The 26494-nt window shown below is 37.5% G+C and overlaps 1 protein-coding gene across 3 annotated transcripts in view; it reads left to right on the forward strand.

The window, feature by feature from the left end:
• Nkain2 (sodium/potassium transporting ATPase interacting 2) overlaps positions 1 to 26494 on the forward strand; it is a 1137884-nt gene that overhangs the window by 77600 nt on the left and 1033790 nt on the right. Inside the window, exons 1-2 of one of the 3 annotated variants that reach the window (XM_036168795.1) lie at positions 661 to 718; positions 1257 to 1289. The exons of the other annotated variants lie outside the window; for them this stretch is intronic. Of the exons in view, the coding sequence (XP_036024688.1) occupies positions 707 to 718; positions 1257 to 1289 (45 nt within the window). The 5' untranslated portion in view covers positions 661 to 706. Of the gene's footprint in view, positions 1 to 660; positions 719 to 1256; positions 1290 to 26494 lie in introns of those variants that run through there. 3 annotated transcript variants of the gene reach the window in all.

A 26494-nucleotide genomic window follows, 5' to 3' on the forward strand; every position in this document is an offset into this window, starting at 1 on the left:
ATAGGAACTCAAGGAGACTGTGGCAGCATGCACAGAGCCTGCACAGGTCTCCATTAGATCGGTTCCTAGAGCGAATGGAGAACTGAACACACAGCCCCATCTCTGATCCAGAAGTTGTGTCTAACTGGTAGCCACTTACAAATGACAAATTAGTTTTCTCTAAGCAAACCAACCTTGGGTATGCCCCATGTTCAGCAATAGATGGCCAACACAAAACAAACCCAGTGGCATCTCTGGCATCTTCAGAGGGTCTTAAGTTCACAATGTTAAGTCAGTGCTATTTTATTTTCGTTACCTTTCATGTTCTTTGCATATATATGATGGCTTCCTGTTTTGTATTTGCATGAGATTCCTCTGGGTGCAAATGTATAGTGTGTGTCTACATTTTTTGTTTGTTTGTTTTTTGAGACAGGGTTTCTCGGTGTTGTTTTGGTGCCTGTCCTGTATCTCGCTCTGTAGACCAGGCTGGCCTTGAACTCACAGAGGTCTGCCTGCCTCTGCCCTCCTAGTGCAGGGATTAAAAGCATGCGCCACCACTGCCTGGTGTATGTCTGCATTTATATATGTTTCTTCTACTTTTTTTGGTTCCCTTTCTTCTTTGTTTTATCATATTCTAATTTGGTTGTGTTTTTTTTTTCTTATTTTATTATTATTTTTTAGATGCCTGTTTATTTTCTGAGAAGAGACTGAAAGGAGGTGGATCAAGATGGAAGTGGAGGTAGGGAGAAACTGGAAGGAGTATGAGGAAGGGAAACCTTAATCTGAATATGTTGTATGGGAAAACTTATTTTCAATAAAAACATTTATTGTAGATTTAATTTGTACAGTTATTGGCAGGGAGTCAAAATTTTGAACAAGAAAGTCAGGCTCTCTATTATTAATAAAACTGTATTATGAGCCTGGAAATATCAGCTAACAGGTACTATGAATTAAGTAGGGTGAAATGAAGTAGTTCTAGAGATCTGCTTTTTCTTGGGTGCTCAAGGAAGACCTCCCTGAAAATTAACTTTGAATCTAAATAGGGGATGTTAGAAAAGTTAAAGATAGAGGAAACTTCGCTCTAGGAAGGAAGAACCTCCAGCAGAGGGGAATGTGAGGTCCCGGGCATTGAATCCTTCAAAAGCAGGCTTCTTTGAAGTGTCAGGGCAAGAAGAAAAGATGAGCTCAGAGTTCTGCAGGGCCAAATCCTGAAGGGAGTCCAGGACGTGGGGCATGATTCTGCAGCTTATTTTATTTTATTTTATTTCCACTTTAAGGACCCTGGGAAGCCACTTGAGCATTTTAAAAAGGTCAGTGACACGATCTGCTTTATATTTTGGAGGATTCTTTAAACTCTTGTGGAAAATGTGGGGATGAAAAGGTATGCAGACAGCTTGAACATGTCATTTCTTTGGTGTATCCTTGGAAAGTACTGGGTTTGTTGGTAGGTAGGTAGGTTGAGAAAATTATTTGGGTTGACTTTCACAGATCCCAATGATGGCAAATGGATTAGAGATGGAGCACAGGGCGAACTCAGTTATCCACTCTGAGGCATTGGTAGGTGAGATTGATGGACTGCACGACTATTTGCCCATCTCTCCTTTTATCTAGATTTATCATCAGCTATGTGTCAGGGGTGCTACATGCACTTCATCCTGTCTATAATTTAAATATAGGTAAGTGTGTGCCAGTCACTCAGTTTCTCTTTGGGTTTAATGGCTGATAACATTTGCCACCCCCTCTTCCCCCACATACACTTTTAAATTGTGCTTGCTTACAATTATTTTTTGACAGAGGACCAAGAAAAAATTTGCTCATATCATGCCATCTGCTGCTATTTAATTTCTTTCATGAAAATTCTCCAAGGGAATATCTTGTCTCATAGATGCCAATTTTGTTGTCACAGAGACGGTTACAATTGAAGTTATAAAGCAGATCTGCCATTGGCCATCAGACTAGCTTATTGATACCTATTTTTCCACCATGGAGAACATTTAGGAATATAACTGTTGGGTCTGGGGTAGGAGACTCTTCCCTTTCCTCTTCTGTATGTGGAGGTGGGATTCCTAAATTTTAATGTGTGACACTCTTGCGTTCAATTTTGTCTGCAACTCAGATTTATAAGCTATTTCTGACTATAAAAAAATCAAGCAAGCCACACTTACTGTCTAGTTGGGCTAAGTCATCTCTTGTCATTGAGTGCTACACTATGATCTTGGAATCATGCCCAACTGTTTACACCACTAACTAAGAAAAAGCATGGTTCAAGGAAATGGATGCTGTGTGTGGCTTCCACTGTTGCTGAATGCACCCCTGCGGCCCTGGGAATTAGCAAAGTTCTTCACACAGAGCCAGAAGGTGCTTATTTTGTCACTAAGTGAAATAATTCCTTAGAAACAAAACTATTAATGCAATTTTAAAAATTTAACTCACAGCTCTAGAAATGTTCTTTTTTTAGAATTATTGATTCTTATTCCAATGAGATACAATATTATGTTGAAGGGGGTTCATAAAATTGACTAGGCTTATAAAATGTTCTTTTTTTATCATTTCTTCTCATAATAAAAGTATGTGAATTGTGGAAAACTGGAAAAAATGCATGAAGTTGTAAAGATGGAAAATATAAACAGCTCATAATCCAACTGAAGAAAGACAATTATTGTTGCTGTTATTGGAAAATTTGTTTTTCATCCACACATGCATGTGTATACTTTTGTATAAATAAATCTACATAGAGATGAGATATTTGTGACTATGAAAAGATAACACTTCAATAGTGAACTAACCCATTTTGTACCACTTTTCCATGTAATTCATGTAAAAACTGAGGAATTTAATTAAATTTTGATGTATTTTATATACCACAGTATGGTTTTTTTCTCCTATTTATGTGCTTTTCGGTTGTTCTATTACTTTCAGAAACTCAGATTGCTTTAATAAATGATGCTAAATGAATAGTTTTATTGTGTTAACATGTCTAACCAAATATGCATCAGTTCCTACCACAAAGTTAACTTGTTTGAAACAATGAACATATATATAATCATTAGTTTTTTACTCACTGTCAAGTAGCATACTAAATGTATATTTGTGTGTGTGTGTGTGTGTGTGTGTGTGTGTGTGTGTGCATGTACAAGTATGTTAGAGATTGTTAGAGAAACCCAACCACTGATACACTTAAATTTATGTATAAACACAGAAAAGCATGAGGTTTGTTAGAAAGTATTTCTTGTATGATGATTGAGGCTGAGAGGTCTATGCTTTGCTGTTTACAAGCTGCGCCAAGTGAAGCTTATGGTATAGTTTGAAAACTTGAATGCAGGGGAACTGATGGTAGGGCCTGAAGTCCAGCTCTGAAAGCTTAAGGACAAGGAACATGGATGGCAGCAGGAGACTGGCATTCAAACTTGAGCAGACAGAATGAATAGAATCATCTCTTCCTTTACAGTTTCACTCAGGCTCTTAGGAATTGTGTTATGCCTTCCCATGTAGGCAGGGAACTTCTCTTAATCTGTCACCTCAAAATAGCAATGTCAGTGTCTTCTGGGAATAAACTTACTGACACATTCAGAAGTTATACTTTATACACAGCCCATTCTAATAGACACATAAAATTACCCATCACCATAGAATAGATATTTATCATCATCCTCATTATTATTGTTATTTATCATACTTCATACTATTTCCTTGCCAAGGTAAATATCTAATTTACATATATAAACATTACCTGGCACTTCCCAATCTGTCTCTTCATATCTAGTATTTGTTTCTATTTTATATCTGATATCATTGACTACGCTTCCTAGAAATGTATGAAATAATAAACTTGTTTTATCTCTGATTTTATTTTTAAATGCAATACTTCATCTTTCCACATTATTTCAATTTAAGTTATTCTTTTGTTTCTCTTTACTTGAGTAGTATATTTTAAAACAATAATATATATTAAAGTGTATTAATTACCATGTCCATCTTCGTTCAGTTTCTTTTGCCGGTGTCGTTTTGACAGTGGACGTGTAGATTTCTAAGCATTAAACTTCATGGCTGGTATGTACTCGAATGTGGCGTTGCATGTGTTACCCTTTTTTTGTGTTATTGAGTCTGGATTACTCATGCATTATAACACAGCATCCACTAGAATCAGAATTGGGTATGTGTATAAAATATATGGGAAATAGATTTCACACCAATCATAATCCACTTTGACATCAATAAATGTATACTGAGAAATATTATACGATGACAGTTTGATTCTGTGTGCTCTGTAGAGTGCTATGGAGACTGATCCTGGTAACAGAATACCCTGTCATCTGTATTTGCATATACTTTCTGTTCCTCTCCTTTCATTTCTGCCCTCCTTTTAATGAATTTTCAACAAATTCTATTGAGGGGAAATGATGGTATGCCTCATCAATGAATTAGATCCATTTTTATAAATTGAATCAAATTATGTAGCATGGTCTCTAAAATTCTTACATGTATTTAGTGAACTTTATTTAGGATTGATTATTATATTATTTTAAGGATATCAGAACCTTTATTCAGACAGTTGTCAAGGCCTGTCATTGAAAAATCACAATTCTATTTCAATCTCTGTTTTTATTGCCATTAATTTTGTTCCATTTTGTTTTTAATTTGTCAGGAGACAGGCTGTCTGAACCTCTAAAATTTTTAAAACTGTTTCCCTCTAGACCACACTCTATATGGAATTTCCAGGCTCTAAAGATGATCATCTATTTACTCAAATTTGAATTAATTTTTGCTTTTTTTTTTCAGGATGAGGGTGATGATGATGATTATGATGATAATGATTTCACTCCAAAAAGCTTCTCCATGTTTTCCATGATAGTATTGTTTGAAGTGTTTATCAAAGATAAGGCTTCTTATTCCGTTTTTTCATTGTGCTTTTTGTTTGTCCCATTCAAGTATTGAGTTTTTTTTTGTTTTTTTTATTGAAATCTTGTTTCTTTTTTGAAAATTTTTATTTTATTTTATGGATATTTCACCTGTGTACCATGTGTTTGCCTGGTGGTCATAAATACAAGAAGAGGGTGTTGGATTCCCTGGACCTAGAATTATAGGAAATTTGTGAGCCACCATGTGGGTGCTCAGAATTGAACCTCTGTCCTCTGGAAGAGCAAGCCAGTGGTGCCCTTAACTGCTGAGCCATTTCTCCAGCCTTGGTGTCAAATTTCTTATTGAGATATTCCCCCACACACACTTTTTTTAACTTGTAAGCCTTAGAAAAACTATAATATAAGCACATTGGTAGCACTATTAAGTACATTGGCTTGCTCCTGAGAACTTAAGTCCTAGGAAGCCACCATGTTTTTCTCATCAGTTCAAGATCAATTGGAACTTGATATAAATAATCCAGTCCTAATGCCATGACTGTTGATGAAACACTTGAGTTGTCTGCTTTTCACACAGGGTTCATTTCTTACAAATATGTAAAAATAAAACATTATTTCATACTGTAGACTTCTGCTTCATTCTGCATGTGGTGTTTTGCCACATCTTATATGATAGTGAAGGCTAAGTCGCCAAAATATGGTGGCTTGTGCTGGCAAGAGGGCTCATTGGGTAAGATTCCTGCTATCAACTTGATGACCTGAGTTTGATACCTGGGACTCACATAGTAGAAGGAGATAACAGACCCCCATGTATGCCTTCACATACACACACACACACACACACACACACACACACACACACACACACGCATACACACACACCAAAAATAATAATAAATAAAAAATAACTAAAATAATTTTTGAGGAGCATATAAATGAGTATTAGTGATCTCATGTTTTTGAAGTGGCCTAAGTTGCTTGCCCAGCTTTGGTTTTGGCCATCAATTCTAAAGCTCAGGTTCTTCCTTTTTGTCTTGTGAGGTTACATGATCACTTCAGGCTCCTGGCTGCAGAGAAAGAAGAGATGGGTAGGGTGGGGGAATAGGAGCATTGCATGTCTAGAAACATCATATGTCTAGTCCTTTCTGCATACATTAATCCTAGTAGACATTGGTACAACTGGGTCATCTGAATGGCAGACTTTAAATTTTAGCTGAGTATGTGTATTGCCAATGGTGCTGTAGGAGAGGATTTAATTCGGTAGTTTGTTAACAGCTTCATAGACCTAAATTGTTAAAAAGGGACAATATAGGCTTCATGCAAATTTAAACAAATTATAAATACATATAAGTACAGAACATGTATGATTGCTTTTATTTAAAACTATCACTTAACTGAGACTTGCAGGAATAAAAAAGAAGTGATTGTATAATGTATCTTGATGCATTTTTGTTGACAAACTGGTTATAATCAAAAGATGAAATGCCAGTTTTCAGAAGCTATAATCTTGGAAAATAAAGAAATTTACTTTAAAAAAATCTGTAGCTCATTTTTATCTTCAATGCCTATTCCAACATGAAAATTTATCTTTGTCAGAATGGCAAATATTTTCATAAAAGCATCTCCTTTGAAGAGGTTCTTTGGTAAGTTTTCATGTATGTAGACAGAATAACAGGATGTAATTCAATAGATTTCAGTCAAAGCTGAGTTGAAGGATAGAAGGAGGCATGCAGGAAGGGATCCCTAATGATGTTCCCTAACAATGTACTGAGTAAGATATGTCTTAAGTATTCCATCCTAAAGAATAACTTGGGAACTGCAGAGAAAACTAAGTGAGTAAGAGCTGGCTGCACAAGTATGCAAACTGAGATAAAATCCCTAGCATTCATGTAAATGCTAAGTATGGCCTCCTGCTCCTGTAACCCCAGTGCTGTGAGGTGTGAAGACAGAAGGGAATCTGGTACTTGCTGGCTGCCAGCTTATCTCCGGGTTCAAGCAGAGACCATATCTCAAAGAAATAAGGCAGAGTGGTGGAGCAGGATGCCAAAGTCCCCCTTTCATCTCTGTGCACACAGTGCACACACACACACACACACACACACACACACACACACACACACGTGTGCCAACATGCCACACCCCAAAACAAGACTCAGAATAAAAAAAAAAATAGAGGCAGGTTTGCAGATATCAAGCATGGTTTCATCTCATCTGATCACCAGATGAGAACTCAAACAGAGCAGAAAGAGAAGCAATATTACATGTTAAATGAAACGAGGCAGTTGACAGTGAGACCTGATGTAGCATGACTAGTGTTGTAATTTGGATTGCTCACAAGGGCACTAGCTTGGTTTTACCTCTGTGATGACACATTAACTAACCCATCCCATAGAAATTACACTACCTTTCATTCACAAGAATCATCTCTGTAGTCTGTTTTTCAATGTATCCATTTTAAAATATCTCATTTATTCATTTCATAAATAGTGCTCCATGGTGATAATAAAAAGAACTGGAGTTCAAAGCCTAAAATCATGTTGGGATCATCTTCTAGTGATAACTGTTATGGAACCTTGAAATGGGTTTTATTTTATAAGCCATCATCATGGTTTTTTTTTAATCTTCCAAATACAAGATTATGTGGAGAGATTTTCTGAAATAAATGATGGATATGAAATAAATATTTTAGATACATTGTATAGGTTTATAATGAGAGGTTATGTTTAAAATTCAATGTTACTATTATTCACAACATGATTTGACAAATTCTGTGTGCCATAAAAATGAATTCAAGGCTAGTGTATCACAAAATATAGATTACCTTCTACTTGAGGATCTATATTTGTAGTCATATAAAGAAACCCTATTATTTTTTGTAAATATAGTGATAAAAATGTTCATGGGGTTAATATTCTTTATCAGCCATTCCTATCAGTTGTTCGGATCTATTTTTTCATAGTAAAATATATCCATTGTGTATTTTTAAAATATGATTACATATCATGTCATCAGGCATAAATTCAGCTACAAAGCATTGTAGTACTTTGACCAATATGAAAGAAACCATTGTCTTATATGTAAGGGTAAAGTGATTATCAGAATTCTCTTTCATCATAAGCAACTTCAACTATGAAACTTAACTGAACTTTAATGTATTTAAACACAGGAAATGAATGTAAGTATGTTTTTTAAATAATTGTATCTATCTTTATATAAAATGAATATGTGTGGCAATTTATAGGTGTTGTTAGTGAGTTTAAAATCAATATTGTGTGAGGTATTGTGAATTGACATTTAATAATGTACTATATAAATAAAATTTTTATTTTACTCAATATTCAAATCTGGTTTTCATGTATTTATATATGTTTGGGAGGCATCCTGTTTTCTGATCAAAAATACAAAAATTTTTTTTCCAACAAAAAGTTGTTACAGTGTCATTTATGTCAATAAATAAAGATAACAGGAATTTTTAAGCAAAAATTTATAATTAACTAATCATAATTACTTATATATTGATATTTAATGCATACTCCACAATCTTGTAGAAGTGAAAGAAAATTAGCTGTTCAATGATGAAGAAACCCAAAATAAAATGTTCATATAATGAGGCTCTACACACCTGTGTCTTGTTACACTCTTTTACACACCTCAGTAATTTAAAATTCAGGGAGCTACTGATTTTAGTGATAGAACACTTCCTTAGCATAAATGAGGATTTTGGTTTAATCTCTCAGACAGAAAGACTCAAACACAAAATTTAGTTTAATTTAAATAAATTTAGCAATCAGTAGATAGCATACAAAAAACTCTCCAACTTATACTATGATAGTTTAGATAATTCTTCCAATAATAGTTAGTAGACAGTAAAGTAACCTGTTGCAAACAGTCAATGCCCACTGTCATCCTATTATGTAAGACAGCGTAACATTGGGGCCCAAGGCAGCCATAAAATAAAAATGGCGCCATATTGTGCCTTAGATTACATTTCAGCTGAGCAACATCTTTATTTTTTCATCTAATAGAGTCTGTTTTCATAGATAATTAATTGTAAATACAGTTCATTCTACTGATGCTATATATTGGATTTCTCATTATCTTATGTGCAAATAGGAAACAATTTTAACTACATTCACAAAGCTTGGCTCAGTTTTAAGTGACAGAAAAAAGTGATAATGCTCTCATAAATTAGATTTTAAAAACACCCTTAGTAGATTTGGTGCCTTGTAATGGATTTACTTGCATATCAGTCTGTTAGCATTTCCCCTGGGCATTGCCCACCCCTGCATTCTGGATGCCTTTCTTTCTGAACAATGTCAAAAGGATTTCACTTACTAATCAGGCTGATTGTGAGGACAGTTGACCTATGATAGGATTAGAGGCTGACTTTGTGTAAAATTTGCTTCTGATTAGCAGGGACAGAATTCTAGTTTCCTATAGCTTTCATCTGTATCTCTTACCAGTTACTCTAATGGTCCTTTTTCAGTAACTATAGTTTTTGTGAGCTCTTGTGAATTGATATTGAAAAGAGAATAAGAGATGATTAGAACAATTCTTTTCATTGATCATACTTTAAGTTTTACTTTTCTCAGAAAAACAAAAGATTTGCAAGAAATATTTAAATTTAGCTTGGAAATATTCAGGTGGAAACAATTAATTTGATAATAACATGATCTAATAACATGACCTGCAATGCCAAGTTTAAATAGCACTTAGCAGTGATCTCTCTGTTCTATATTTGAGACAAATGAGTCTCTATGAGGTAGGAAAAGCCACCATTCTAATGAAGCACAACATAGACTTTTCCATCATTAGGTGCTACCATGTTGTACTTTTATGAGTTCATAGACTTGAGTCACTTACCAAGCAGAGGTTGTTTTAAGCTCGTTGTTACTTCTTATTTAATGTAAATGTTACAGCTTGTCTGCTGAGGTAAGAAAGATGATTTCTGAAAATGGAATGTTAGGAAAGGTTGAATACATTCTTTGGTTTCGATCTTATGTGGTGTCTTTGACATAAAGTCAAGAAAACTGAAAAATCCAGGTAAGGTCAAGCAGTGATGAGAGAAAGAAAGGATAAATGGACTGATAGAGGTAAGCAGGGTGAGAAAGAGCCAGGAGAGGGACATAGGGAGCGAAGGAAGGAGGAAAAAATTCTTAATAGAAAATTGGCAACCTAAAGGCATGGCAGTGCAAATAGGTTAATGAACTTGTGGAAAGGTTTAAATTTACTCATCATAAGCCAGGCAGATTAAATATTTTTTACCGTCACATTAGTCGGGACAAAAGCATGTTCTTCTGAGATGATAGGAGGCATATTGGCCAGTTAGTGATTGCCAAGATATGGGCTTGAGAGGTTGGCAAAATTAATAAAAACTTAAAAGGCTCTTTTCTTTGAGTACAGATATTTTTAAGACACTTGAAGGAAACATCTAACATATACAAAATTATTGTTTTTTAATGAATATTTATTCATTGTGCTGCATTACTCCCAGGTGATGACATATTTTACTAACATTAAAATCATATTTTTAAAAAGTATTAAAGATTTGGAATATGTTAAGTACATAATATTATATAACAGACTCCCTAAATCCATGCTTTCGAGTCTTTAGGCTATAGCTATTTAAGTTGTAGGATATTACAGAAGGAATACTTTAGGCATCTTGCTAAGCCCTATGCCTTGATCAGTATAGATTGCTTACAACACACTTTAATTATACAAAGTCATGAAAACCACTCATAAACAAAAAAGGAAAATTGAAATTAAACCCAAGCAAATTGTGTTTCATTTATAGAGCACATTGAATGGAAATGAGAGAAAGTATATAAAATTATTTTTTGGTGGAATTGTTCACAAATCAGTTGAGTTAAAATAAAATCAATCACCTGGCAAATTATTTCAGAACAGTAGAACATCTTGTCAGTTGCCCCAATTATGTTGATTCCTCAGTTGTCTGTATTGACCAACTGCTTTCCCATTTTTGGAGATGCATTTTTGAAAAAAGTAAACTGTTGCTGAAAAATACTTGTTCCATGAAACAGTAACAGGGAACAGTGGGAGGTAATTAAACAGAATCTTTTTGCTTCATTGAGAGAATATATTGTGATGCAGATTACATTGATTTACTGCAAATAGCTATTGGTGGTGTTCTTTGTGAGCTCATATATTTTAAAAAAGTCCTTACTCCATAAATGTCAGAATGCAAGATTGTTTGGCATGGTCTTAATGAGCAGCTAAGATGGTTAGATTATCTGGTAATTGTTCTATCATCTTTATATTTCTTTCTAGCATTGCAGACAAATTCATTAATTGCATTAACTATTTTCTATCCCTGTGGGGCCCTTAGAGAAAGAATGGGCAGTTCTCAAGTTTGTCTCCAAGCTGCTTGTCGTGAGGCATGTGTATATGTAATATCTGATGGAAACAGTCTGTCTTAAATTCTGCACTTGCATGTGACAAACTATAGTTCCCCGTGATAGGGAACAAGGAAACTATTGTCTATTTAATCCTAGTTTGTGACTTATTCGTATAGTTTTTCACATTAACACTGACTTAGGATAATTACCTTTATGATAAACCTTTTTAGCTTTAAACTAAATGGAAAATCAAGAATAGTTTGTGAAAAGCTGTAACAGTGAAAACATTATTTTCAAAACAAGGCCTGCTGTTCCCTTTATGTACTTTCGGATTTCTGTAGAGTTAGCTCTGCATGGCCAGGCTTTTGGCACTCTGATGTTCATGCTCTTGATTGTATAAAAAGACATCACAGGCCAATAATAGCTCACAATTACAAATGTTTAGAGGAGGCACAATCTTAACGAAGGCCTCCATTCTCCTATTGAGAAATCAGAAGTTCAGGACATTTATGGAGACTGTCTAAGGTCAAATATAGTTGGTGACAAAATTAGAGTTAGACTTTCTTTCTGCTTCCCTGTTTGCTGTCATTTCCTCTCACCTTGGGAGCTTTGGATGAGGCCACTCAATAACTTGGAGATCAAAACTAAGGCCCAGGAGCAAGGCTATCTGGGTTCAAGTTGTAGACCTGTTTCTTGTGAACTCTGTGACCGTGAGCCAATGGCTTCACCTCACTGTTCAACAGTTCCATTATTTTCAAGATGATGTTGTGCCTTTCCTGGGGGTGGTTATGAAGAGTCAGTAATTCATATGTTTAAGGTTATAAAATAGTCCTTGGGTATATGGAGGAAAATGGAGGGATCTAGAAACTATTTTATTAAGTGAAGTAACAATGACTCAGACAGTTATGAATGCTTTCTGTTATACATAAATCCAGTGTGTGTGCATGTGACTTTGTGTGTGGTTTTGTGTGTGTGTGTGTGTGTGTGTGTGTGTGTGTGTGTGTGTGTGTGTGTGATAGAGAGAGAGAGGTACAGAGACAGAGAGACAGAGACAGAGAGAGTAGGAGTATGGTCTATGACACTAGCAATGAGACCAGGAGAAGGGCAAACGATACTGAGGGAAGGGAAGAGCCATGAACCACATGCGACATGACAGTGGAAAGAGGCTACTGAAGGTTGAAGGGTACAGGGAATGGAGGGGAAAGTAGGGGCAGAAGAATCAACAAAATCAAACTTTACTTTTGAAAATGCCACAGTGAAACCTGGCACTTTTTATGCTAATTGAAACAAAGTAATTAATTGTATAAATAAGATTTATAGAATCTTATAGGCCTAGAGTGAATCAAATGTTAGAAAAATTTTCTTCCTTTCCATACAAAAAGGAAAAAAAAAGATCTTGGTGAGAGGACATGTTACCCCTTAATTGTTTGTGCCATTTTTTATATTATAACCAATGTTTGATTTCATACTTCTAATTGAATATAAAGAAAGCACAGCCATGATATCACATGAGTTCTAAAGATGAAGCAGGGTCATATGTGATATCATTCATATCTTTAGCCAATAAATTTGACAATATGTCTTACTTTTCTGTTGCTTGCATACTTTTAAATTGAGCCCTTTTTGAACTGTTGAATTGCACTTTTCAGCAAGAGAGATAACACTTTTAAGTCTTGGAAAATGGACAGAGTGAAGATGGTGAGGGGATATTGAGCTGTGTCTGAAACTTGAAAATGATTACACTTTGTCCTTCACAGTTCACCATTTTGAAATGTAATACTTTTAGCTTTGTCTTTACCTACAATAATCACTAAACAGAATTACTAACATCCCACAAACAAGGTCAAAGCACCATTGAAGTTCCTATGGGACGTCTTACCTACAAATATTTCCTTCAAATTAAAGTGACAATTGGTTTTGTTTCATTTAGTTTGAAGACAGTATTCTTATGTAATTGAAGGTCATGCAAAAACCTGTATGTTTTCATTCTTTTAATGGCCTCCATTTTCATTCAATGTATTTTAGGGGATGTTTTTAACCGTTTCACCCAGGAACTGTTTAGACTAGAGTGAAATAGTTTCTGGCTTAACATTTTTTGTGTGTGCCTATTTGAAATGACAACTTCATGGTTATGTGGTTGTCACAGTCCTCATCTCTATTCAGGTCTGGCTTGCTTTTAAACCAAGGGAAGAGCCTAACAGCAGCTATAGGAGGGTGAGCTAGATCACACTTTCAAGTGTGGGCCTGGCCTTAAAGAACAATTTGCCGAATGTCACTGAAAGGATAAGGCCCCAAAGAGATATTATGTTCTCTATTTTAATGCTCTCTGAGTGCCTTGAAAGTGATGCTTGACCTGTATATCATAAATCCAATCCAGTGCCTTTTAGAGGAGTCATTTATATCTTAGCCTTTCATGCGCCCATTGCATCCCGTGATAGAGCTTTTCCTCATATTATTACTTAGACTAAGTGCCTCCCAGGGGGCACTGTGGTTGACATATGTGGAGAGTTGATCTGAATGGCATATTCTAAATGAGCAGTCCCGCTCCAGTCGCTAAGTATGATTTCAGGGAGGCCATTAAATTTTGGCCTTTTCCACCCCCAAATGACCTGAAATGGAAGGCAAGTCAGTTCTTTCTGCAGCAAGTGAAACCTCTTGCTTTGCCGAAATGTAGGTTTCTTGGCATTTATTCCAAGTGCTGGAAGAGAGATAAGAAGAGTGGACTGCATAATGCATCTGTCAAGGGTGATGAGAGCAGGCTCTCTCTGTGTGAATAAAACACAACGGAATGCTAGACAAGAGGGAGGAAAAGATTGGGGATGATTGGAAAATCTCAAATGAACATCCAGTTTGCCTCATGTAGCTAATGACTAAAGGAGGGACGTGTTCCAGCTTCTCACTGAAATGTTTTGTACAGAGAAAACAAGACTACATAAAGGATTAAATTAACTTGTATAATTTGGAGATAGAAAGGCTGTTAGGTAGTATGTGCTTCATCCCCATTTATTTCCAGTTTTTTCATGTTTTACAGGGGAATTGTTTCATCCTTGAAATTTTAGATAAAATCTGGACTTAAAGCAATGTTTCAGTATTTTAATTTCTTCTGAATTTATGGATAATTTCCTACTTTTTTTTTTACTCATTTGAAGCCACAGAAGTGTCATATCCTATATGTAAGAGCTGCAACTCACTGTGCATGCTACTGTAAAAGTAACCAATACTCTGTGATTCAGCTCATTTAAAAAAAAAAAAATGGGAAGTCTCCTATTGTGATTGCAGAAGAACAGTTAGGGCATTTCTGTCCTCGGGTACCAGAAACCCACTGCACTCAGGCTCAAACATAAATCTTGTTGCATGACCTCTTCTAATGTGACAGTCCCAGAGTGACATCTAGGTTTGTACGATTTGGCATCAATGTGTTATGAAGGATTCGGGTATCTCTGTCTCTCTGCTCTTGCATATCCTTAATGATGAAGAATATTTACAGTCTCAAGAGAAAAGGGCATCTTTCAAGATGGTTTGAATCCATTCTGGACCAAAATCAGTACTGAGCAATACTATGAACTACTTGACTTACTCAGGCACCTCACCATCTGGATCTAGGAATGTGGCTAATAATTCGGAAGAAATGAAAATACTTAAGCAAAATGGAGTTACTCAGGAAGGAGGGAGGAAGTGATGAATTCTGGGTAGCTGTGTTATCAGGTTCCAGTCACTGAAATGAACACCTGAAAGACTGTAAAATGAAAATGCTTACTCTGGCTCACAGTTTTGAAGCTTCAGAGCGTGACTGGTTGATTCTATAACTTTGGTGGAGCATGGCAAATTATGTTCACCTCAAGGCCTAGACATGAGTTATAGTAAAGGGATACAGGTGATCCTACCATTAGCTTCAAGGACACACCCCAATTACAGGAAGACTACCCACTAACCTTCCTTTCAATCCCCTGCATGTTAAATATTCACCACATCCCAGTGCAGCCACTATGGTATTCATTAGTTAACATAGGAACCCTTAGGGGACACTCATCAAAACCAAATTAGCCAGCAATCACAAATTTCCATTGAAGTTGGAAGTATTATGTGAAACCATCCTCATTTGGATGACTGCTAATACGAAGAAAAAATGGAAATAGGCCTGGTTTCACAACCTACTTTTTTTTTTTTTTTTTTGGTGGTGGTGGTACTGGGAATCAAACCCAGAACTTTGGATATGCCAGGTAAGTGCTCTGACAATGAGCTAACATCTCCAGCCCACTACTCAGTGATTAAAGCAGAAAGACTGCACATTCAGGGTGCGCTTGGTTGTGTTAATGACCAGAGTGAGTTACCTAATGACATCTTTCTCTTAAAAGAAAACAGAAATTGAAAGGGCTGGATAGGTCTCTTAGTAGTGGAGCACTTGCTTAGCCTGTGTGAGAAACTGGGTTCATCCTCATTATTAAAGTACACAAAATGAAACAAAACAAAACAAAGAAAAAAGAAAAGTAAAAAAAAAAACAAAAACAAAAAAAGAGGCACATGTGAATGTGGATATGGAGAAAGCAGGATCCTGATGAAATATGAAATCCTGAAGCTGCTAAGGAAATCTATCTGTCCATGTTTCTCTACTGAACAAAGGTTTCTATATTATCCAGAAGTTCCACTCCTAGGCATATATGTAAAAGTGAAAGCAGAGTCTTACATATATACAATTAAAATAACTTTTGTAAGTGTATTTTTTAAAAATTTATTTTATAATTTCATACATCTTATATTTGATCAAAGTCTCCCACCCATTATCCTCTTTTATCTCCTCCTCCCGTTCATGAAATCCCTTCCTTCTTCCCAAGTTGCCTTCCTGCATTCATGTCTTTTCGTTTTGTGTGTGACTGTCTGCATTTAATTAGGTATGCTGCCTGTGCACTGGTAGAAGTTCTTTGCTTGAGTTATTTACCGACCTTCCCTCCCCCTTAATCTTTAGCTTTGTTTAGCTCCTCTGGGAAGAATGGCAGCTATTGAACACTCACCCTATCCATGATGGAATGTTGATGGGCATAGTCTTATTTAGGTCTTGTACAACAAAACCATTTTGCCACGGAATCATGGGTATAACAACCATGTCATATTATATATTTCACATTATTTCTCACATCCTGCTGCTCTTTTCTTGCTCTACTACCTTCCTTGACGTTCCTTGAGACTTTAGGGGTTAATATAGGTCTCATTTAAGGCTGACCACTCCAAAGTCCCTTGTTCACAGCACACTGACCATTCACAAGCCTCCCCATTTGCCATCACCCACTGCATTTACTACCACACTACTTACTATTGGTTTGTTGAGAGCAACCAATAGACGTGGTAATAGCCTGGGTTGTTTGGGAATTCCCTTGGGACACCCTTTGCAAGAATATGATTTGCAAGAATATGTAACCTTCTTGGTCCTGGAAGCTTCATTCAGTGATGAGACTTGTCCATGTGGTGCTCTGCCTTTCCAATTATTTGGTGACTTCATTTAGATTGCCTTCATATATATATATAAATAATTAGGAAGCTTCTCAAATAGACCTTGGTTTTAGCTATCCCTCCCTTGTAGTCCCTTATTTCCTACCTCTCTAACCTCTGAAGTATGGATTGTAGTTACTTCTCAATGGCTTTATAGCTAATATGCACTATAAGTGAATAACACAGTACTTGTCTTTCTGAGGCTGAGGTACCTTATTTGGGATAATTTATCTAGTTTTATCCTTTTACCTGTGAATTTTGTGATTTCATTTCTTGTGGCAACTAAGTAATATTCCATTGTAAATGTACCACCTCTTTATCCATTCAGTGATTGATGAACATCTAGATTGTTTCCAGTTTCTGACTATTATGAATAATCAGCAGTGAACATGGTTGAGCATGTATCGCTTTAATAACATAAAGAGTCCCTTGCTCAAGAGTGGTATAGCTGGATCCTGAATAGATGGACTTCTGTCTTACTGAGGAACTACCTTGAATTAAGCTCTATTCATTTTGGTTTGTTTTGTTTTAATGGGTATAGACTTTCTGTTCCAGTTAATAAAACAGTACTGGAAATGGTGGTAATAGTTACAGCACATTGCAAACTCTATTAATGCTCCTGAATTTTGTATATTTATAAACCATAAAATTATATGTTTTGTGCCATATGAATTTTGCTGATGTCTTATTCATTTTCCACTGCTATAACAGATGATCTATGGATTGACATTTAATAAACAGATGAAAACTTATCACCAGCCTGCCTTCTAGAAAGCTCAAGATCAAAGCATCACAGTATTCAGAAACTGAAGAAAACTTATTTCTGATAGGTCCTCCATTTTTTAGTTATCCTCATAACATGAGCAGAAGGGAAAGCCGTCCCCAAAGGATGTAAGTGGTCCCTTGAGTTCTTCTGCATAAGCAAAGCAGTCATAGGCTAGTCATCTATTAAAGTCCCTGACTTTTAATACTGTCGCATTAAGAATTTTCAATTAAAAAACTGTAACTGACGTAAACATCCAAATCCTTGAAGTTCTACACACAATAGAACAATGCAAGGAAAGCATGAAACCATGTGTTACTGACTTCAATAATTTGTGAATAAGCCGCAAAATCCAAGAAATTGCTCTCTTCACTCTTTCTGCTCATTTTTTTTTTAATTTTATAATTTAATTTAATTTTACATATCAGCCATGGGTTCCCCTGTCCTCCCTCCTCCCACCCCCGCCCCTGCCTTCCCTCCAGCTCACCCCCCATTCCCATCTCCTCCAGGGCAAAGACTCCCCTGGGGATTCAGTTCAACCTGGTAGATTCAGTCCAGGCAGGTCCAGTCCCTTCCTTCCAGGCTGAGCAAAGTGTCCCTGTGTAAGCCCCAGGTTCCAAACAGCCAGCTCATGTACTAAGGACAGGTCCGGGTCCCACTGCCTGGGTGCCTCCCAAACAGTTCAAGCTATTCAACTGTCTCACTTATCCAGAGGGCCTGATCTAGTTGGGGGCTCCTCAGCTTTTGGTTCATAGTTCATGTGTTTCCATTAGTTTGGCTATTTGTCCCTGTGCTTTTTCCAGTCTTGGTCTCAACAATTCTCACTCATACAGTCCCTCCTCTTTCTTGACAATTGGACTCCTGGAGCTCCATCTGGGGCCTGGCTGAGGGTCTCTGCATCTACTTCTGTCAGTTATTGGATGAGAGTTCTAGCACGACAGTTAGGGTGTTTGGCCACCTGATCACCAGACTAGGTCAGATCAGGCTTTCTCTCGACCATTGCCTGTAGTCTACAGTGGAGGTATCATTGTGGATTTCTGGGGGGCTCTCTAACATTTTGCTCCTTCCTGTTCTCATGTGGTCTTCATTTATCATGGTCTGTTATTCCTTGTTCTCCCTTTTTGTTCTTAATCCAGCTGGGATCTCCTGCTCCCCTAAGCTCTCTTTCCCTTGAACCTTGCCCTTCATTACCACCACCACCACCACCACCACCACCACCACCACCACCACCACAACTACCACCACCCCCACCCACTCACGTCCAGGTTGTTCATGGAGATCTCATCCATTTCTCTGTCATTGGGTGATCCCCGTGTCTTTCCTAGGGTCCCGTTTTCTAGGTAGCCTCCCTGGAGTTGTGAGTAGCAGTCCAGTCATCTTTGTTTTACATCTAGTATCCTCCTATGAGTGATTACATACCATGTTAGTCCTTCTGAGTGAGGTAACCCAGACTCAGAAAGACAAACATCGTCTGCTCATCCTTTAATGGAAGAAAAAAAAAAACAACTTTGGAGCATTCATCTAATTTGCCCATCAGTACTTTCTGCTACATTTTGAAGACCAAAAAACCCATAACCTTATGCTTTTTACGCACACAATTCTTGTGATCTTTAGACTTTTGATGTTAAAAATAATAAATAAAAAACCTGAGATGCACCTTTGAACCAAATGGAGCTGCAATCATAAGACACAGCAACAGATGGAAGGCCAAACAAAATACATATTTCCATGTGTGTCTCTGCTTTCTATTTTCTCCAATTTCTCAGTCAGTATTGCAAATAGACAGAAATGGACATATAGAAGAAAACACCAAGTCTATTTATTTTCAGAAATATTTATTTAATTGTGTGTACTCCATTTTGTGTGTTTGCCTGAGTGTATGCCTGTGTAGGTAGGAACCCATGAAGATCATAAACGGGGTTAGAGCCTCTAGATCTAGAGGTTCAGAGGGTGTGAGTCACTACATGGATGCCGGCAAACAAACTCAGGTCCTCTGGAAGAACAGTAAGTGCTCTACACTTCTGGGCAATCTTTCTAGCCCTGGACTCTATCTCTTACTTTATATTTTATGAGTGAAAAAGGATGGGGTACAAAAATACAATAAAGGCAAAAACAGCAATCTTTTTGGAATATCAAATACTTCTCACTTGAAGCAGTACTCTGATAAACTGCATGAAATGGTGAGACTTCTTCAAAAACCTAGTTGGTCTTCCTGCTTCCTTAAGGTAGGTCTACAGACAGATCCATCTTCTCCATTCTGCTGAAGATGAACTCACCATTCATTCTCAGAGGACCCAGAAAAAGTAAGAATGGTATTTCATTAATTAATTAATTAATTTATTATTTTTCTATCTATCTATCTATCTATCTATCTATCATTTATCTATCATCTATCTGTCTTTCTATCCACCCTCCCATCCATTCATCCATCCATCCATCCCTCCATATGTGTGTGTGCATATGTGCAATATAGAAGCTCTTCTCTGTGTATTTCTAAAACATGAAGAGAAAAAAAAATGAGATACTAGGTACAGGGACAGATTACACTGCATTATTTATCTGGCCCCAGCCAGGTAATGAGCAGTGACCTATAAGACTAGCAGTATGTGGCTTAGTGTTCCCCAATTCAGAGTAGCTGCTGGTTTATGCTCCTTTCCCCAACTAATGGAGTTGTAAGGGAAAACTTCTAGATTTTCAGGTAGTATTTGAACTTGTAATTTGGATGAGGAGGAGTTACATAGACCTGCCATAAACAGGAATGTAGTGGGTAGCCATTCCTGCTTTGACCTGGAAGCTCCAGCCCCTATTGAGGCTTCTGTAATGGTCAAGCCTACAAGGCGGGGCTGAGAGAGGACACTGAAGACCCGGGTTCCAGATGTGCAGGCTCTCTTGGTTCCTGGACCCTGGAAGCTGGAGGTGGACTGAAACAGAGTTCTCCAGAGAACACTGTCAGACTGTGCCATGCCTTCCCCAGACTTTGTAAACTATCCATTCACTTGTAAGTTACCCCACAAAATAAACCTCCCTTTTAACTATGTGGAGTGGCCTTAAAAATTTCACCAATACTGGAATGCCTGAAAATCGGGCAGAAAACAAAACTTACCTTTCATAAACTGTTTTGCACAGATGTTTTGTTACAATGACAAACACTGGCTAGCCCACTCAATTCTATGTGATTACTTAGTGGTAGGACAAATAATTTTTCTGGAGTCATTTGTCTCCTTCGTTATAATGGATTCACATACTCAAATAAATGGCTGTACTGAAACCTTGGAAATTCAGAGCTCTGGTGATGTAATACCATACCCAACTCTTAGCTTTTGCATCATCTTCTCTGCAAATGTCTTGCAGATGTTATCACAGAGGAAGGGAGGTGGTTTGTTTGGTTATTATCTCAATTTACAAAAGGCCTTGAAGCTTAACTTTAGGTGCCTGACCTTTCTTGACTGTGAGGCTCTTTAGCTCCAGATATTGGCAGATAGATGAAAGAGGAATAATGTCATGAAATTTGAAAATTCAGGGTCATGTTTCTTGAAGATTTTGCATTGTTTTTTTCTGGTTGTATAGATGCATTGCCTGATATCTTTTGTAGATGTATCCAGCTTGTTAAATAAGAAACACAGAATCAACTGCAGAGTTAAAAACTATGAGGTCAGAGCAAGAACGGAAAACCTTACCCTTCACTGCTTCTGCTGTTCTTCCTCTCCGCCCGAGAGCTACCTCTGTGTGTCCTATCTTTTTTATAGATTTTCTGTTCTGTTTTCTCATTGGTTGTAAACCCAGCCCCATGACCTCCTCGTCACTGCCTGTTTGTACAGACCTCCAGGTCTTCTATGGTTGCTATTGAGATTAAAGGCGTGTGTCTGCCATGCTGGCTGTGTCCTTGAACACACAGAGATCTACCTAGCTCTGCCTCCCAAGTGCTGGGATTAAAGGCGTGTACCACTACCGCCCAGTTTCTGCTCTGGCTTGCTCTGACCTCAAGGCAACTTTATTAACATACAAATAAAATCACATTTCAATACAAATAAAATATCACTATAATCTTTAGTTTAGTGTACATATATAAGCACTATAAACATAAAATCTTATTATCTTTAAAGTTTTTGTTTTGTTTTTTACTTCTTTTTATTTTTCATGTTGCAACTGTTTAAGAATGGACAGTACTTAGGTCTCTTTGGAGATGTGATCAGTCTCTTCTGTCTTGGATGTTCCTATGCCCCCTAAGGCTGTTCACCACAGGCAGAGGAGTGTGCTAAGTTCTCCCTGTGTGAACTTCCAGCTTCCCACATCCTGGCCTTGTGAATCATTACAGGCTTTCAGAGTCACCTAAGTTTCTATGATAAGTGAACAGATCCGAGAATGCATTACTTTTCAGAAAAACAGTAGCAACAAAAATCATAGGGCAGTGCAGGCTGTGTAGATTTGAGAAACCTCTCTGGACATCACATACACAGGCTATGACTGGTTTCAAAGGGTAAGTGAAGCCCGAAAGCCATTCAAAGAAGGGATGGGGTAGAGGCCAAGAGAGGAAAGAGAAGAAAGAGGTGGAGGTCAGCAGAAGGCACTGTGGAGAATAACGATTAGTGAGAGTGAAGAAGGCTTGCTGTGGAGGGAAATGCTAATGTCCTAAAAGGGCTGCAAAATAGATCTCATGTGTCCTTAAAGCACTGGTTCTTAACCTGTGGGTCTCAACCCCTTTGGGAAACAGAGATACTTGCATTAAAATAGTAAAATTATAGTTATGAAATAGTAACAAAAATAATTATATGCTTGGGGGTCACCACAACATGAGGAACTGTATTAAAGGTTTGCAGCATTAGAAAGGTTGAGAAGCACTGCCTTAAAGGGAAGATGTCTTCACAAGGGTACACACGGATGCAAAGAAGAGATAGAGCACAGAGAAGTGATTCACTTTAGCTTCATCTGTGGTCTTGAGGAACCATGTCAACCACCCTAGCTCCATAATGGATTCATAACACATAACTGTAATGAGGCAGTGTAGATAGATGGAGTTTGGTACTGTTATAATGTATCAGTCAGGCTAAATTGATTGAAAGAAAAGATCCTCTTATGTACTTCAAGGCAAAAGAAAAGCACTACATTTCAAAGTAATAGATATAGGAAGTGTGTCTACAAAGAACTGGGGATCAGCATCTTTTGCAATTATGCTCCATCTGTTCTCTGCTCCTCCTTAACCCACTGTCTGTTCTGCTTCCGACTTTTGCCCTGTCTGCAGCTGAAGTTTTTTCTGGTCCTGCCCAGCCTCACAGACCCCACAGTCACTTATAAAATAATCACTCAGAATCTTATATTAATTAAAACTGCTTAGCCATTAGCTCAGGCTTACCACTGACTAGCTCTTACATTTAAATTCAGCCCATTTCCGTTAACCTATATGTTGCCATGTGTTCCATGGCTTTACCTGTGTGCCATTACATGCTGTTCCCTGGACAATGAACAGGCTGGAGTCTATTCCTGCCTCAGCCTTCCTCTTCCCAGAATTCCCTTTGTCTGCTTATCCCCGCCTATACTTCCTGCCTGGCTACTGGCCCGTCAGTATTTTATTAAACCAGTGTACAAAAGAATTATTCCACAGCACCCGTCTTTCTCTCCCTTTCTTTTCCCCTTTCTTAGATCCTTTCCTCCTTAGCTCAACCGCCCCACCCTGTACCCTCTCTCACACACACAGCCTCAGCAACTCTGCTCCTTTCCACACTTCCAGGCCAAGTCTAGTAGACAGCAGCTCTTCTCATTTCCTTCTCCGTAGCTGACTTTTCCACTTTCTCCCCAAACTCCGTATGTCCTTCTAGTGTCATTTGGCCATCACTCCAATACTAATTGGCACTGTATGTCACTGTTTCTCTTTATACATCTTGTAAACAGAGTCCAGCTGAGATAGCTTGGGAGCTCCCTTCAGATCTGTTCCCAGATGCAGTCATAGGCTATGAACTGGCTATCTTTCCATCTGTTGCTGGCTCTTGGACACCTACCTAGCAGCTGGTGGGTCCTAGTGTTGTCAAATACAAATTTCTTAGGCAAGAAGAACTGATTGTGGTGAAGCCTTAGTCCGAAAGAGAAACTTTGAAATCTCCAGTGAGGCTGAATCTTTGGCCTATCGCAAGACAATGGAAGCAAATGTAGAAAAGAACTGTGCTATAGAGTGTAGTGTTGTGTGAGAATGATTCTAGGCTTCCCTTACAAGATACAAGATCAGACACATAAGAAAGTCATGTTAGCCATAGGAGAACGTACAGATGTGGGACTTGAGAGGTGGATAGATCACTGTGACATTTGTTTTCTTGCATGTATGGTATCACAGCTTAGAATGACAGCTTTTCCAATTTTTTTTCACACCTGGTAAATCATCTCAAATTCAGTATTGTGCATGTGACAAAATTAGGCAGGTCAACTGCGTGTTACCTCCGTGGTTCATTTCACCTGATGTTCTATTGCTACATTTGCATCTCAGACATGTAACATTAACTGATGCTCATAATGGTAACCTCGAGTCATTAAGGAAGTGTTGTATTATGTCTGGTACAGTACATTGCAGAAGTAAAGATGTGATGGAGGGAAAGCTAAGTCTGCCTGGATCCCTGCTGTTCTGGCAGATTCTGAAAGATAGGAGCTATTATGCAATTGCTCAATAGGAGCAGAAACCTGAATGGCAGCTGTGCCATTCAGGATTTGATAGGTTAAATAAATTGTCCCCTTTTAGCCAAGACACCAAAATCCATTTTCCTACAGAATTTTGTTCCTTGTATCACACACTTCAATTTTTATATTTAAAATTGATATCTCCTTCTCCTGTTCCTTGCCTACTTTTTAATAAGAAAATTTCATGTCTAGATTGAAGAGTTTTGTTACCCACATTCAATGACCCAGACCTGAAATAGTCATGTGACTGTGCATAATTTGATTTACTCTCCTGTGAACTATACATGATTACCCTCAAGTTATACTTTGAGAAAATTGGAGTTCATGGAGCCAGAGTGACTTGCCCAAGGCTACATACTTAGAAAGTCTCAGCTTTAGTTCCTTTTGCAGACATTTCTTTCTCACTTGATCTAAGTCACTAGGCCAAGTAATGATTGACATTTCTTTCTCAATTCACTACTTAAAGTTTAGCTTCTTTGGATAATTTTTATCTTACCCCTTTTTTATTTCTCTTTCATGTACTTCTTTGGGACATTTTCAGATGTAATCCAAGATATCTCTCTCTCTCTCTCTCTCTCTCTCTCTCTCTCTCTCTCTCTCTCCTTCATATCTCACAGAACATTAAAAGGTAAATTATGTAATTTGTTGTTTTCAAGAGTCTCCAAGTTTGCTTTGCATACTATATTACCTGTTTCAGTGAATAGCTGTAGTTTACCATTTATTGTAGAGTGCGAGAAATCTGTATGGCATCCTGACTCAATAAATATGGCCTGAGCACTTGCTACTGTCTTTGCATTGCGTATCAGCCTTCCACTTCCTCTTGTATAGCCTGTCATCTAGTTTAAGCCGGTTCTTAGCAATTGGAAAGCTTATGAATCTGCTAATCTCTGCATTGTTGGAGAAATATTTCTTGTTGAGAGTGTCTTTGCTTTGTGCAGAATGTTTCACAAACATTCTGAGTTGGAAATAACTTGCTTTATGGATGACAGTGTCATGCTGTTTAATTCATCTGCTAAAACCTTGACTTTATTTTACAAAATATCAGCATGATGGTCATTTTCCATGAATTCAAATAATTTTATATAAGTAGACTCCAGTTCTAGGTATTAACTGGATCCCAGTCCTACATATCATATCGGTTTTTAAACTGACTAAACACCAATTCCACAGACTGGAGAATCCAGGTCTAGCCATGCTTCCTCTTGAGTCACAGAAGGTTGCACTCCTGAGGCGTTCTAGCCTCTGTTATCTCATAGATGCTTCTATAACTCAGAAACAAAGTCAAAAGACCTCTTCCTGGTTTTACAGAAACCCTTCAGGGTAACCCTTCTGAGAGAGTTTCAAGTCTTGTGATGATGTGGTAGGGGACAGAGTGGTTGTCTCATTTGTGTAGCTTTCTGATACTTGTTGGATTCTTCAGAGACTTTTAGATACTGCCCTGCTCCTGTTCCTTGCCTGCTTTTATATTCTTCTCTAGTGTTACATATTTCTTCTTCTTAGGAATTCCCCTCTCCACATTACCATCCACAATGTTTATTGTCAGATTCCTCCGGGTCTTTCTTTGCTTCCCAAAGATGCTGCTGTTGACACTGTCTGTGGAGGAGAGTTGCTATTCACAAAGTAACATCTCAGGGGGGAGCATGCTGCCTCCTGTCCATAAAGTCAGTACTCCAGAGGCAGAGGCAGGAGAATCACTCTAAATTCCAGGTCAGCTTGAGCCACATATATGTTTTAAGGTTATCCAGAACTTCTTAAAGAGAATACATCTCAAGCAAACAAGTAGCTAACAAACACAAATGTACTCTCTTTTTGTTGTGTATATAAATTAACACATTTTGAGATGCTCTTACATGATTGATACTGGTCTCATTTTTGCATTGCACTGCGACAAAGTCTGAGTAAATGAGTTGACTTATCTCACCAATCTTGAGTAGTGGTTATTGGAAAATTTCATAAATTCTAAACCAGCTGAATCAGTGTACTAAACATTTCTTTCATTTTCCTCTCTCCTTCGAATTCCAAAGGGGAACATACAGATTTCTTCTAGTGTCTCAATTGTAATAGAGAATATAAAATTTTTTTTAATGCCACAAAATAGGGTGCAGTTTCTTATGGGATGAAGTTAAGTTTGTGAGAGATATTTATCTTCCTGCTGCCTCTGCATTTGTTTCACTTTTCTAGAAAAATACACCGAAGGTGCCGATGTGAAACGTCACAAAATTCTCTCTGTGTGTTGTAGGCATGTTTCAGTAGCTTTGAATGGAGACATTTGTTCATTTTCAAATCATGAAAAATGTCCTGTTACTTTGTATTGCAGCAGATGTAAAAAGATTTTTCAAAGTACTATTAAGAGAAAAATTATAAGTTAATCTATTGGAGGTGCATACATTTAA

Source organism: Onychomys torridus, chromosome 19 (assembly GCF_903995425.1).
Source record: "Onychomys torridus chromosome 19, mOncTor1.1, whole genome shotgun sequence".
NCBI classification, from domain to species: domain Eukaryota; kingdom Metazoa; phylum Chordata; class Mammalia; order Rodentia; family Cricetidae; genus Onychomys; species Onychomys torridus.